This window comes from Amblyomma maculatum, chromosome 6 (genome assembly GCF_055883805.1).
Source record: "Amblyomma maculatum isolate TAMU_Amacu chromosome 6, ASM5588380v1, whole genome shotgun sequence".
In the NCBI taxonomy this organism is placed as follows: domain Eukaryota; kingdom Metazoa; phylum Arthropoda; class Arachnida; order Ixodida; family Ixodidae; genus Amblyomma; species Amblyomma maculatum.
This window is the reverse complement of record NC_139349.1, coordinates 51,765,242-51,779,865: the sequence shown is the minus strand read 5'-3', so window position 1 is coordinate 51,779,865 and position 14,624 is coordinate 51,765,242. Positions and strand designations below refer to the sequence as shown.

Sequence of the window (14,624 nt, the reverse complement as noted above, 5' to 3'; positions counted from 1 at the left end):
TTGAGATGGTGACTTGGCTGTATATTTTCAAATACTATATTCATAAACATCAACAAGTAAAAAGAAAACCTCGATCAAGCACACATTTTCAGCCACAGCGGATGTCAGTCACAAAACTCCTTTCAATTAACAGGAACGTTTGTGGATGTGAAGAAGTCACATTGGCATTGATATGAAGAACTCCTTGAGGAACAATTGCCCCGCGAGAATATTTTATGCATATTTTCTAAATGCTGCCGAAAAAAAAAGCGCACTTTGTACGCAGAAAGTTCAGCCAAAACAAAGCATGCTGACACTTAATTCGAACTGTCTTCCATTATTCTACCGTGGCATGCACTTTCCTCGCAAGAAAAGAACAGTCATCGCCAAATACGTGACAATCGTTTTTGAGTCGGAAAAAAAAAGTACTTTCCCATCTTTTTAGAACTCTATATATTAACCCACTCAAGAGCAAAATATGTGATCCGTAACAAGAGTGCAAAAGGGGGGAAGGGTTACGACAATGAGGCATTCGTCGTTGGGTATCTGTACTTACCTTGTAACGAGCATAATTGCCCTGTAAAGACCAACATCCATTCATGTAGTTCAACAGTCAGATGCTGTTGGCAGCAATAACAAAAAACCAGAAACATTTGCATGGCTTTGTACACACAAAAACTGTCTGCACTACTTTTCACTGCCGTGGCTCAACTTGGCCAACAAACCTTGAGGCACTGGATAATCACGTGACACAGCTCTCAATCTGAAAAAACCTTAGCTGCCTGCCCAGAGTCGTTACTTACTGAAAGGCGTGAAAAATCACGTAAACAGATTTTTTCTTCTAATATGCTATAACGTGGATATTGTATATGCGAGCACACATGCATGCAAATGTTTATGCAATGCAAGATGAGCGAGAAAGCTCTCATCTCCCTTTTCTTCCACCTTTGCATGCAGCCTGGCTGGAGCAGGTACATACAGCATTACTCGGTATTGTACAAATGCAATATTGTGTCAATTAGTTTTATTTTTCTTGCCAAAGTGCCATTCCATAAATTTATGACAGTGAGGGCACATGCAGCAGCTTTTGATGAAGTGTGTTTTCTCGTGACACTGTCACAGGCAGAGAATATACTATATTTGCATGCTTCTAACATGCACCTTTTTTCCTGAAAATAATCGCTTAAAAGTACATGCGCGTTACAATTGGACTCAAAACTGAAAAATCTCAAAACCCGAAACAAAGCCGCTCAGTAAGCCGTGGCCAGCCACATTGCCGTCGGTATCAGTAAGCCGGTGAGCTTTTGGCATGGACGCTTCCGGTTGGCCAATAATGCTTTTTGTGGTAATGCTAATGCTTCTGGTAACGCTTTTTGGTGGAGTTGCGTTTGTCCAATCGGTATCATGAGTTAAATAAGTCCCTAAAAGGATTGCGTGCGTGCAGTGTACAGCGACTGGCTCTGTGAGCAAGCCTTCACGTCATCTCAAGAGCGACGCTCGGGGATATTGAGAGATGGATTACGGCACATGGAAGACCCACCCGCTAGCAATGGTCACGTATGCACAAGATGACCTTTTGTGGTCGGTGAACAGCGAGAAAGAGCTGTCTTCCGACTCTAATGGCGAGTAGCCTATGACGTCCACGACTCGTTGCTGTATGTGCCAATTTTGTTCCATTCAACGTTTTAAGGAATTTTCAGATGCTTGTTCATTGGATTGTTTTGTGCGCGGTAGAATCACTGCTAAGCTATTTTCGTGGTTTACATAATATTACTGCGCGTTACAATCGGGGGGGGGGTTGTAATCATGCAAATACGATAACGCTGTTCAAGGGGCCACTGATCAAACCCTGGTCAAAAGTGCGCCCTACATACCCTGGTGCTTGTAAGGCATCACCTCCAGAACACGTATTCGTAAACTTTTAAAGAGTCATCATTAACGGAGTTACGGCCATCATAATCAATCTACTTTGCCATGCTTCCCTCCTCCTATTCCATCTCTGAAGTTTTTTTTCTCTCTCTTGCCCGATCGACCATTTTCTGCAATCAAATTTCGGCTCCTCCTTAGACCTTAGTGGTGAGGCGTGCAGTCTGGTGGAATACTTCAAATGCTGATGTCATAACCCGGCCTTAGCAGGGTTTTCTCTCTTTTTTTCTTTCTTTCTGCTAACTGAGTATTCCCGAGTATTTACAGGGCACAGTGTAGGAGGCCTGGCGGCGATCTGTCATATCTGCATCTTTTTTCCCCCCTTGAACTTCCAATCCCCGTCATTCTTTGACCTAGACTGGTAGGTAAGCTTCAGTTTGAAAGTCGAGAGGCTCGTCGGACGGATGGTTGAAGCCCAGATGTAGAGATTCCACCTACATCTTTTTAGAGCAGCAATCCCTTTGAGCATGCGAGTGCCTCTGCAAGTTTGTCTCTCTCTTCTGTGCACTTCAGTTTTTTTCATGTTTTTAACAACATGGCTGTATGAGCAGTACAGCGTACAAAACACGCTGAAGCACAGGGATGAACTGGGATCAGAAACTAAGACGTTCTTTTTGTGTGCCTGTGTGCGTGTGAAACGAAGGCTGTGATGGAAAAACTCATGCAATGCACAGACGACATGATGCACTGTTTACGCCTGCTCTTCCCCCATCGGTCAAGCAGATGAACCAACAGATGCCACTTCTGCAGTCCTGTGTCACTGTCAAGGTTCGAGCGCCAGCACAGAGGATGAGGAGTTTTGGCTTTCCGAAAAGTATTGGCACGGGACATTGATTTGTATTTTCAGGGCACACATGGCTCTGGGATTTTGCAGACAGATAATCTCTGATAGCCGAGGAAAGCAGTGACCTTATTTGTTTATTAGGTCAAAGCCCTGGGTTAGTGGACTCTCAATGAAAAAAATACAGCAAATAGCAGCACATGCAAAAAATAAGCTTTTCTGGCTTATCTCAGTGTTGCCAGTGAAATTGGGTGCACAGGGGAGCTTTAAAGCTCATGCCAGGTAAAGTGCTAAAATGTTGCAAGAATACTAATCAATGAACTGACTGTGTTGTGTTGTGTTGGGTTTAACGGCTCATAAACAGCTCAGGCTATCATGCGCCAAGCACACGGTTGCAAGTGGCATACACTATTTATTTTACAGTTTTCGTAAAAAATTTGCTTCCTTTAAAAAGCTAAAAACACATGATAGATCGACAAGTCCGCTTTCACCTAAAATCAAATCTGGATGGAAAGAAATGTGTTCATCGTAAAATCGAGTAAAATACTTTTTCTTTAGCATTTAAAATCTTGTGCATGAAAGTAAAATGTGGTTTATGGTGAGTTCCTGTCTGCATTCTTCCCACAGAGGTTTGTTTTCTTTTCTCAACAAAAAGTTGTGTGTCGTGTGTGTGGCCAATGCGGAGACGGCATAAAATCACTTCTATAAAACGTTCTTGATGGCGACATGATTTCCATTCCCCTAAAGTGGGCTTCACTAACTGCAGTTTATTTACCTCCCTACTCCATGACGACTGCCATTCGTCCTTTAGTTTGTTGTGCACTAGCATCATGCAGTCTCTGTAAGGCATATCTATGTTCTTTATTTGTTTTCCATGGGCTTGGGCAGCGCAAAAGTCTGCTCTCTCGTTGCCTCCAATGCTGACATGACTCGGGACCCAGCAAAACATTTTTTATGTCCTCGAGCAGAGGCTGTTGATATGTTGTGTATGATTTCCCCAAGTAGTGGTGCAACTGCATTTTTGTAGTGAAGGGCTGTGTGAACACTTAAGGAGTCTGTGTATATAATACTTAATACTGTCTGTAATGTTCTCGTTGACTATTTTGCTTACAGCCACTGCCAGAGCATACATTCAGCTGTGAAAATACTTGTACACTGAGGTAATCTGTTTTTTCCCATTTTTCATGCACTATTGCACTTCCAACACGTTTTGTTGTCTTGGATCCATCCATATAAAATTGCGTGCAATTGTCATACTTTTCTTTAAGAGCTATAAATTTTTGCAGGATGTGTTCAGGTGGTGTTTTATGTTTAGAAAACTGGTTTAGTGTGAAATTGCACACAACAGGAAGGTTGTACCATGGTGATAGTGAATTTTGTCTTGATGCAATATTGGAAAGGGCGTTTAGTATTGCCAGTTCTTCGCATTTATCCTCAAATAGAAGTAACAAGGGTTTGATTGACTGAGGCCTAGTTTTGGACAATACTCTGGAGGCACATTTAGTGACAATGAGGTAGCATATATGTTTTGGTAGGGAGCGTATTTTCTGAATATATGAAAATATGAGCATAGTCCTTCTAAGTTCTAGGGATGGTTCGTTCGTGTCTACATAAAGACTTGCGATAGGTGATGTCCTAAACTCCGTTCCATACATCAAGTGCAACACTACCAAAGCTACAGCTCTTGTTTGCGCTCTCCGTATCCGCGATAAAAAATAGTGCCTGCTCTTGACGAGAGAAAATAATAGTTGCTTTGTCTGCAAGCTTAATACATTTTACATTTGCCATCAACTTCATAAAAGGCACCATTTTTAGGGAGAAAAGGTCGGATTCGGCTAATTTGTATGTTTTTTTTATGTCGTTTTTGTTCGTGCTGCGTTTTGCTGCCCCGCAAACTTGCCAGCTGTGCCACCAGATGGCGCTGGCTGTGCCCTCAGCGTTTCGCATCTCTTTTTGAGAAAATGGTTCTTTGGTGCGCATTTTTTCTATAACATCCGGTCTTTGAAGATGTCTAAGCATGTTATTGCAAATGTGTATGCTCGGAATAGAGCCCGTTTCGGCAGGAACCACTCGCCTACAGAACGAGCGCATAGTGATACGCCTCCTGTTTTTTTTCTTGCGGACTACTTGCGTAGCTTTCGCTGCATTGCACCTGATGTATGAAACGGAGTATAAAAGCGCCAGTAGAAAGACGTAAACCTGAATTATGTACAGGGTCCAAGCGCTTCAAATATGAAGGTCTTGCTGACCCGTATACAGTTGAATCCCGCCACAACGAATACCGCCACAACGAAATTTCCGCGACAACGAATAATTTTTTATTCCCCGCGAGTATCCTATAAGAATTAATGGCCTAAATTTCTCTGCACAACGAACCATTTTTGCAGAGCGTTTCCGCTTCAACGAAATTTTCGCGTTCAAAATCGAAACCGAAACTAGTTTTATTGGCGAGAAGTCCAAGTCAAATCCAAAGCCACATTAAGCATGAAATCACGTGATTGCAGTTCCGCCATTTTGGCTTTGTGTCGTGGTCGCGTTGTTCACTCGCTGCCTTTCTCTTCGACAACGACGAGTTTTCATCCGCGGGACACGATGGCAACGCAAGTGAAAAAACGCAAAACTCTTTCCCTTGAGCAAAAAGCTCAAATAATCGCCCAAGCAGAAAGCGGAAGGAAGAAGGCGGCAATTGCTGAAGACTTCGGAATTCCTGCAAGTTCGCTGTCAACGATTCTAGGCAATAAGGACAGCGTGAGAATGGCACTTGCTTCAGGCACATCCTCGAAGCACAAAAAGGTGACGCGGCCCCTCCATGAAGAGTTGGACAAAGCAGTGCATGCGTGGTTTGTGGAAGCACGAGCCAGCAACGTCCCCCTGTCCGGAAGCATCGTCCAGCAGAAAGCCTTGAACTATGCATGCCTACTTGGCATTGATGATTTTAAAGCCAGCATTGGCTGGCTAAACCGTTTCAAGGCCCGCCATAACATCGTTGGAAAAGTGTTGTGCGGCGAGTCAATGTCAGCAGACGTGGATGGAGCAGCTGCTTGGAAGGCGAGTAACATGGCCGGAATTTTAAGCAACTTCGCGCCTGCAGACATTTACAACGCCGACGAGACCGGGCTATTCTACGAGATGTTGCCGGCTAGGACGCTCGACTTCAAGGGGCAGCGCTGTCACGGCGGCAAACACAGCAAAAAACGCATCACAGTGCTGCTTTGCACAAACATGGATGGCTCGGACAAGCGTCCGCCGTTAGTCATAGGCAAAAGTGCCAAGCCGCGCTGTTTTAAGGGAACTCGTAGCCTACCTGTGCAGTACAAGGCGAACAACAAGTCATGGATGACCCGCGCTATTTTCACCGAGTGGATGATGGCATTCGACCGCGACATGAAGCGGCAGGGCCGTAAAGTTTGCTTGCTTTTGAACAATTGTTCAGCGCATCACTCCGACGAAGTCAAGCTCACTAACACGGAGCTGAGGTTTTTCCCTCCCAATTGCACGTCTGTCTTACAGCCTCTCGATCAGGGCGTGATTCTTAGCCTGAAGCGCGCTTACCGCGGGAGGTTAATTCAGCGGCTGCTTTTTAACACTGAAACCGGCCGAGACACGAAGGTGGACTTGTACGTGGCACTGCAGATTATGTCTGCTGCCTGGAGCACACTGGGGCGCTCAGTAATTGTGAACTGTTTCAGGCACGCCGGATTTGCCGAAGGTCGACCCGTACACTCTGCTGGCCTAACACCAGGCGTTACAGACGACGACGAAGAGGCGTCACCGGCTCCGGGGATCGCGGCCGCCTGGAAAACGCTGGGAGAAATAGGAACCGTGCCGCCTAATCTCGAGCTCGACGAATACATCGGCGCTGACGCTTGTGTTGTTGTTCACGAAGATGTGAGTGATGAGCAGATCATAAAAGCTGCCCGGAATGATAAGGACTCTTCCGATGAAGAAGACGACGACGTACAGGAAGCGCCGGCTGCGGCAACCGCCGTACAGGTGATGGACGCTTTTGATGTCATCAGGAATTTCGTTGCTGTCCGAGACGACGATGTTGCAATGGGTTTGCTGACCGAGTGCGAAAATCGCGTGACGGCGTTGCTCGCCGTGAAGCGTAAGCAAACCAAGCTTACAGATTTTTGGCATTAAATGCCTTTGCTGCTGCTTGGGCAATTCTTTCTGCGTTTCACGTCAAATTTTTGCGATAACGAAGTTCCGCGAGAACGAATTTTTTTTCGTGCACCGTGAATTTCGTTATAGCGGGATTCAACTGTACAATGCAGCCATAGTCTAGGCAAGAGCGAATGACTGAGCGGTAGATGTGCAAAAGGCACGTTCGGCCAGACCCCCAGTGTTTGCGTGAGAGGACTTTGAGTATATTGAGAGATTTGGAAGCTTTCTTTTTCAGGACGTTTATGTGAGGAAGGAAAGAGAGCTTCCTATCAAAAGTTAAACCTAGAAATTTGTGTTCGTGTTTTACTGGTAGTGTGATTTTATTTAGGTAGATGGTGGGGTCAGTGTGCAGTCCTCATCTAAGAGAAATGAGAACAGCCACAGACTTTTGCGTGGAAAACCAGGAACCATTTTTATCTGCTCATGATGCCAGCTTATTTACACTTAGCTGAAACTGACTAGTGTCTGAAAAGATTGATGGCAAGTTGCACTGCACCTTGGACAAAAAAAAAAAAAAGAGGAGGATTTTCAGTACTGAAGCAGTTTTCAAAAGTGCTTGCCGGTGAAAATTCTAGGATACCGAAGAGTACAGGGCCATTAGATGCTTCGAAGTACTAGAAGCCTGCTCCTATAACATTTTCTGATCTCGAGCATTTTTAATAACCTTATATACAACCTTGTTCTGAGTGAGAAGAGCCATAACCTCGAGCCATTATCTTGGAGATGGTGCCTCTTTGCTACTGCTTTTACAGTTTGACAGTAATTCTTAGATGAACGGCACATATTTATTGTGAGCTATCAGCGGATCTATGCAGGCCTGTGCTGAAAAAATTATTTTTACCAGTGTATTCAGTGTCAAGGAGAAGTTCATGGCTATACTTTCTTGCATCAAGTATTTCGGGTGTCCAGACCCTTCTAATTGCAAGCACCATTACAAGATGACGTGGCTCCAGACACTTAAATCCACTAATTACAAAGCAATGCTAACATAAGTGGCAACATATTTATTAACGCTGAGCCATCGCGTAAATTCAAACATTTAGCATATATGAGAGGTAACTGAAATTGACGATATTTGCATTTATTTCAATACATATGACCTTCTGTTAAGGCGTTACACATAGAATCATGCATGGGCTTTCAACAGATGCGTATTTTATTGTTTGCTTTAAGGTGCATGAAATGCATTTTAAAAGGGTTAGTCCAAAAATTTCTTGCAACAGAAAGCAACCACGCTTTTTGCTCTGCTGACGCTTGAGATCTGTATGGTATGTTGCAGGACAGCCTTGAAAAACTACTTTTAAGACTCGCAACTTTGTTAAAATTCCAAATCTTCCCTCTCATCTTTTTATTTTGCAAATGTTCAGATGTTATGCAATGTGCAATTTTGAAGACATTTACAGTGCCTATTTTGCTCCGTCCAGTGCCTAAAATGTAATTTTGACTGCCTATGGTTGCCGCCTGAAACGTGAATATCTAGTGCCTAAAAATCGGACCTCTACTGATAATTACGGTGACAGCTAGTCTTTCTTTCGCCTCATTAGACAAGTATACAATGTAAACGTAGCTTGTAAACACATTAATGTAAGTTCACTGTAGCAACGGCAGCATGACAAACCAAAATGCTGACAGTAGCAGCAGTATGCAGAAAGAAGTGAAAACGCTTATCAATGGCAGCTTGGAACATGTCTATCATTACTGTTTCTGATATGTCTAAATTATATGTTTTCTTTTACAAGATACAATGAGGAGAAAAAGAAACTGCAGAGAAAACTGTGCAATGACACATTCACGAACCTGATGGCACTTGGTCTGCTGCAACCAATAAAAAAAAGCCTACAAACCGAATTTGAAGAATGCAAGCAGGGCTAAACTCACAGATCACGCAACTGACAACACGCACCTGTCGGGACTCAGGGCTCGATATGGCACCCAGCAGTGGTCGGTGCAGCTGGAAGGGGCTTTCTGAATCCAGGCAGAGCTGGGCCTCAAGGCGGCCCCACATGGCACGCTGCATGTGCCCCGGGTGGTACAGGGAGCCCAGCACCACACTCTCCAGGTACACGGGCTCGATGAACAGCGAGAGGAGTGACCCCTGCAGGCCCAGCACATTCCAGCGGGCCAGCTTGTCCGAGCAGGACATGGTGAGCAGCCGCTGCTGACCGTGCAGCACTCCATCCCACGTCTGCAGCACGGGGCCCAGCCTGCGCACAGCAGCCCTTTCAAGCAAAACCAAAAGGCACGCGGAGCGAGCAAACCCCGACGAAGCAATGCTGGGCAAGTTACAGCCCTAGTTACAGCCCTGTACATTTGGCCTAAATATTCTGCAAAGCACTGCCGCCCACAACTGGCGAGAATGGGCGGCATTATGTGCATGCTCGGGATGAGCTGTTGGCAGAGCTTACTGTGCATGCACCTTGTGTAATCGTTCGTTGCATCGCCTCTCTTGTGAGTGCTTTGTAAAGCACGGCGGCCACGCGGTCTTATGTTCCCTTTAACAATGGACTGTAATGTACAATATTATATGTGGTTCTGTACCCTGTCAATTACCTGTATAAGTAGCTAAGCACAGCTTCTCTCAACAGTAATGTGAATTGAAGTTAATGCCCCAAAGCAACACAAGCTAAGAGGGACGTCGCAGTGGAAGGCTCAAGGTTAATTTGCACCCCTTGAGGCTCTTTAACAGCAGCTGACGTCGCAAGCTGCACTGAACCATTGCGGCTGGTAGCCGAGTAAAAATAAAGGCCACGTAACGCAGTGCATATATGCCTACTTTCAGAGTGGTGAGCACGTGAGTTCCTCGCATCTTCAAAAAAGACCCGAAATGCTCACAGTGAATAACAAGCTCAACAGAATGGAACAAGCGAACCTCTGGGACTAAAAAAATTGAAGCTTCCTCTAAAAGCACGCACAATTCCTAGCATTGAATGTTTCAAATAAAGTCTATGTTATTCGTTCCCTTTTTGTTACCTAGCAAACACAGTAAATATTACTGCGATAGCTTCACTAGCCTCACTGGCAAGACAATGTGTTACTGGTCATAAAATTCATTCACTGGCTTCAGAGGGAAGCCACAACAGATGTAACAGGTATATGCGAAGATAAAATTATTTTCTCAATATGAATCTTTTCATAAAAAATCTAGACTTTTATCACAATTTGATTGAAATTTTAGAACGTTTTCCAAGTTCTCTGTGAAAATCATACCATATTTTTCAGTGTATATAAGTACATTTGTTAACAAGAATTTTGCTCAACACAGGCAGCTTCGTGCGACTTTCAAAACTGTAATGCAAACCAGCTTTATTATTGTTTTATTCTGCTTTCCTATCATCAGCTTCTGAAATGGAATGATACTACAGGTCCCTATTAGCAATAACTGCACTTCACACCGGTAGAAAATTGTGTCTGGCTTTCTTTAAGCCTGCGCAGACTATTCAGGCAGAAAACAAATAATTTTCAATGGAAACAAGGAAAGCCATCTGCAAAAATTAAAGGGATAGAAAACTGACCAGAGCACATGGTGAAATTATGCTGACAGTAAAAGATGTTCCAGCTGCATTCAACAAAGCATCAGCTGAGAAAACCTTTGCACAGCTCAGCAACTCTAGTATGAATACACGAAATTAGTGTAAGAAACAGTGAAGCTCTTCATTAGGTGCTTAGGAGTCTCACTAAAGCACACAGCACCACTCTTCTTCACATCGTCACAAATCACATGCACTGTTGAATTCCGTGCTTCAACACTGCTTTCAAAATGTTGGACTTGCAGCAGTGAACGCAAAACAACTCAGTAGAAGTAGCATGTTAACACAACCATTTTAGAATTGCAGGGTTTTCCATAATTAACAATGGTGTTCGGACCGGACAAGCAAGAGAAATGAATTTGAAGTTTTCCTTTCTGCATTTATAACCCCAGCTGCAGCAATCCTCTTGATGGTGAAGACAAAAGGTCTGGTATAAAGAATGTCAAACAAAGTTCCCCTCACGACCAAGCAGCAACTGACGCACCTGAGGGGAATGGTGCCTTCGCCAGCCTCAATCTTCGTTCGCAGCAGCCCTCTCACACGACGGTTGGGGTGTCTGTCAGCAGGGAGAGGTTCAGAAGTGCCCAGCAGCTCGTGGGGAGAGAAAATGCGACCATCTCCACAAGGAGATGTACTTATGTACAAGTGGAACCTGAAAGAAAACGCGAGAGAAGTGAATCAAGCTTTTGCAAGACCTCCGTTTATATAAACCATTGAATATGGTTTCAACAAGCTTTGAACAGCACACTTCTGCCAGATGAAATGCTCACCTTCTTTACAGTAAAATTTGAACATAAATAATAAAAGGAAAGGTTATGTAACACAGTTGCACCATACATGTAGAGGCAGCCATTTAAAACAACAGCATGCACAAAACGACTCACACTGCAGTTTCATTTTTGACACTTTCATTCTGCACGTACAATAAAGATAGCGCACTTTTGGCTTACTTGATGTCTGGCTTGACCCGAAAACCTCGCTTGTCCGGCCTTTGTTCAAGGATGGACTCCTCTCCCTTCCCATTCTTCCAGAGCTCAAGTTGTCCGAACAGGAAGTCCTTGAAACAACGCCGGGACACCACCTCAGCATGACAGTCCTGAAGCACAGCGCCGTTCATGCTAATGTACTCCCCGTTGATGCACTTTGTGCCTGTGGCCACAGTCAGGACCTTGACATCCTCTTCTTTGTCGTCCTCCGATGCAGGCATGGTCATGATGATGCCTGCCAGCACCTTCCACTTGGCACTCTCTGCACGGTCAGCCATCACCTTCTGCAATGTCTCGTTGACCGTGTTGCCCAGCCTGTCAGCCAATGCCTGCGGAAGGGTGCCCACCTTGGCCCCAGTCTCACCACACTGAACCACTCCCGACGGGTTGGCCATGATGTTGTACAGCTTGAGCAGCGCCGCTCGTGCTGCCGCAGCCTTGGCCAACCTCTTGTTGGAGCCGCACCCTTCGTACACATCCCCGTTGCTCGTTGTCACTGCCATGGTGAAGCGCTGCGTGGGCACTGCCGCATTCTCGGACACGAGCGTGTATTCCAGGCCCGGCTGCAGCTCGTTAAGCAGCATCACTGGGTTCTTTTTGTCTGCCTCCTCTGCAGCCTTCGTTGCCTTCTTCTCTGCGTCCCCATCCTTGCCCCCTGAGAACCGCTTCAGCTGATCCCTGTGGAATTCTTCAATGGTGTTGCCATCTGATGAGAACCCGCTGAAGATTCCAATGCCTTCGTCCTGTTCAACTTCGTCACTGGTGAAGTCCCCACTTCGCACAATTGTGCGGCTCATGGCCCAAAAAGCTTCGGGCACATTGCGAAATTGGACGAACGACTTGAGAGCGGCCTGTGCGGCGGCATGCTTCGCCAGTTGCTTGGACTGACCACGACCTGTGAAGCGCTGACCGTCGACTTCCACGGAGACAACGAAGCTGGGCTGGTGGGCTGGCCCTTCTTGCGATTCGACAGAATACTTCAGGCCAGGCTTGAGCTCGTTCAGCTGCATGAGTGCATTCTTTGGCTGCACCATCTTTGGTGAAATGCTGTTCTTTTTTTGCTTTTTGCGAGCGCTGCCTTGCGAGCTTCCAGACTTTCGCTTTCCTCCAGGTGTTGTGACACTTTCATCTGCTTCATCAACTTTGCCATTGGCTTCTTGCCCTGAAGGTATAGAAGTTACAAGTCAATAAACACAAACTGCAATTTGGTTAGTCATGTACGAAATGCTTGCCGAACATTAAGTTCTAATTTAACAATGCATTTTAAAATATACCATTTAAGCAGCGATACTTGCAAAAATAAGACCAAAATACACGTTCATACAAACTGTGAGAAATGTGAAGAATTTAGACAGATTCTTCACACAATTATATACAAGGTAAATTTAAATAACTACACACATATACACACAAGCAAAGGAAACGGGACAGAGCACACTAACTACGAACTACCCCAACAAGAAGTTCTCTTAAATTGTATGCAAATATGAGGCAAGTGGTTTCATTTGCTCAGTAAGCAGCAGTCTCATGCTCTTGCATCACCAAATTTAAAATTACGAAATAAAAGACGCAGTCCCACAAACTGAACGATGAAAACTTGAAAGCTCTGAGTGGAAAGGGGGTTTCTTGCCGTTTAAACGCCGCGCATTGACCCAGACACGGCAGAACTAAAGCCGAACGTTCCTCTTAGCAGCAAACAATGCGCAAGATTTCAGGAAAGCCCATTTTTCTGACTGCTGTTTTGCCGCTCGGACCTCGACGTAGTTGCGCCTTCCGCAGCCACCTCCGCTACTTCTACTACTTTTCAAGAATCTATAATCCTAGTTTGCTCAATGACATAGTGATCCTATAGGCGATTGATTCGAATGCTTCACTCAGCTCTTGGTTTTTCAGGCAGCAAAGAAGAAAACAACAGCAGTACACACTGCCCCATGCTTTTTTTTAGCTTCGTTCACATTTAATAAGTAGTCTCGCAATACTCAACCCGCGGAAGAGCTTATCTGATTGTATATTCACCAAGCGCATACATTAGCAGCTGCTCGAAGACAACCGTGCGTCGAACGGCACGGGGGTGAATGATTTGTTTACAGCTGCACGATAGGGGACAAACGCTGGCAATTTCCTAAGACCATCGAGCATTGAAGAAGCTAGGCCTAAAGCCGGTAAGATACTAGTTAGGTTTCATTAATAGGTTTAATGCTCATGAATAAAGTGAAGTAACCGAGCGTGCTTCAAGTAGGCATATATAGTAATCACTTTATTTATATCTTAATTGATCAGTAACCTCAAGGAGTGCGAAAATTCAAAGTACATAGCCACCATACCGGGCCCATCTTTTGTCTTCTGAGGCGTCTGAACCATTGTTACGTCTTCTCTGGAACTTGCCGTTACCGTCGACATTTAGAGCAAATACACGAACTAAACTGCGTCCCTAGGTTCTGATCTCAACACGGTATCACAAATTACTCGATATTTAAAATCAGCAGTGTAAACGCCAAGGAAAACTGAAGCTGGCAAAGCATCTAACAGCGTAGCCAGACTTGCTTAATTTACACGCCAAATAGTACATTCTGCGTCATTCACATTAATAAAGTGAATTTTGATTTTCTTTAAAAACAAAACCAAAAGTTATTCATTTGTAAAAAATGTGCAGCAAATTACACAAAATTCTCAAAACAGAACTAGCTTTTGGTCATGTTTTGGTCTCGCAGGGCTCGCAGTTCCTTCTACGCTTCTACCCCCTGATCGGCATAAATGCGCTCGTCCGTCACCATCAGAATCTCGAAAGATCTCGCCGCCAGAGTGTCGTGGTGTCGCTAAGCTGAGGGAAGCGGTCGCTACGGCGTTATTGTTCATCAATGGCATTAGACGCAATGCATTGTTTGTGTGTTTTATTCGTGTGTTAGCCAGGACTAAGAGCTCTCTGTAGACACCCAACAGATCCAGCTTGTGCACATCTCGGCGATGGCAACGATACCGACTGCCGCACCGACGTCTGCGGATGCCTGCTTGAGCATCGTGCACAGCTTAATGTGTCACAGGCAGGGTGGTGAATCTGAAAGCTTCGCCAAACGCGCCATCGAAAGCTTGGTTAAGAAGCTAAAGGAGAAAAGAGACGAACTTGACAGCCTCATCACAGCGATCACTACTAACGGTGCTCATCCGAGCAAGTGTGTGACCATACAGCGGACTTTAGATGGTAGGCTTCAGGTAAGGTGCTCTGGCATCCAGCGTGCTCTTCAGATCTGCGAGCTAAAT

General features: G+C 45.0%; 2 protein-coding genes across 7 annotated transcripts in view; one reads left to right on the top strand and one right to left on the bottom strand.

Annotated features, from left to right (window-relative positions):
• The window catches only part of Adar (Adenosine deaminase acting on RNA), a 32,593-nt gene extending 18,679 nt beyond the window's left edge, over positions 1 to 13,914 (bottom strand). Inside the window, exons 1-5 of one of the 2 annotated variants that reach the window (XM_084606652.1) lie at positions 13,691 to 13,914; positions 11,331 to 12,528; positions 10,865 to 11,032; positions 8,757 to 9,057; positions 536 to 556 (exon numbers count right to left, since the gene is read on the bottom strand). In XM_084606652.1, coding sequence (XP_084462778.1) covers positions 536 to 556; positions 8,757 to 9,057; positions 10,865 to 11,032; positions 11,331 to 12,528; positions 13,691 to 13,766 — 1,764 coding nt within the window. In that variant the 5' untranslated portion in view covers positions 13,767 to 13,914. The remainder of the gene's footprint in view (positions 1 to 535; positions 557 to 8,756; positions 9,058 to 10,864; positions 11,033 to 11,330; positions 12,529 to 13,690) is intronic. The other variant, XM_084606653.1, reaches the window with a different exon arrangement.
• A 238-nt stretch (positions 13,915 to 14,152) lies between these two features.
• Med (Smad/Smad4 homolog Medea) overlaps positions 14,153 to 14,624 on the top strand; it is a 70,679-nt gene continuing 70,207 nt past the window's right edge. For 4 of the 5 annotated variants that reach the window (XM_084606650.1, XM_084606649.1, XM_084606648.1 and 1 more), the window contains exon 1: positions 14,154 to 14,576. In XM_084606650.1, the coding sequence (XP_084462776.1) occupies positions 14,331 to 14,576 (246 nt within the window). In that variant the 5' untranslated portion in view covers positions 14,154 to 14,330. Of the gene's footprint in view, positions 14,577 to 14,624 lie in introns of all 5 variants that reach the window. The other variant, XM_084606651.1, reaches the window with a different exon arrangement.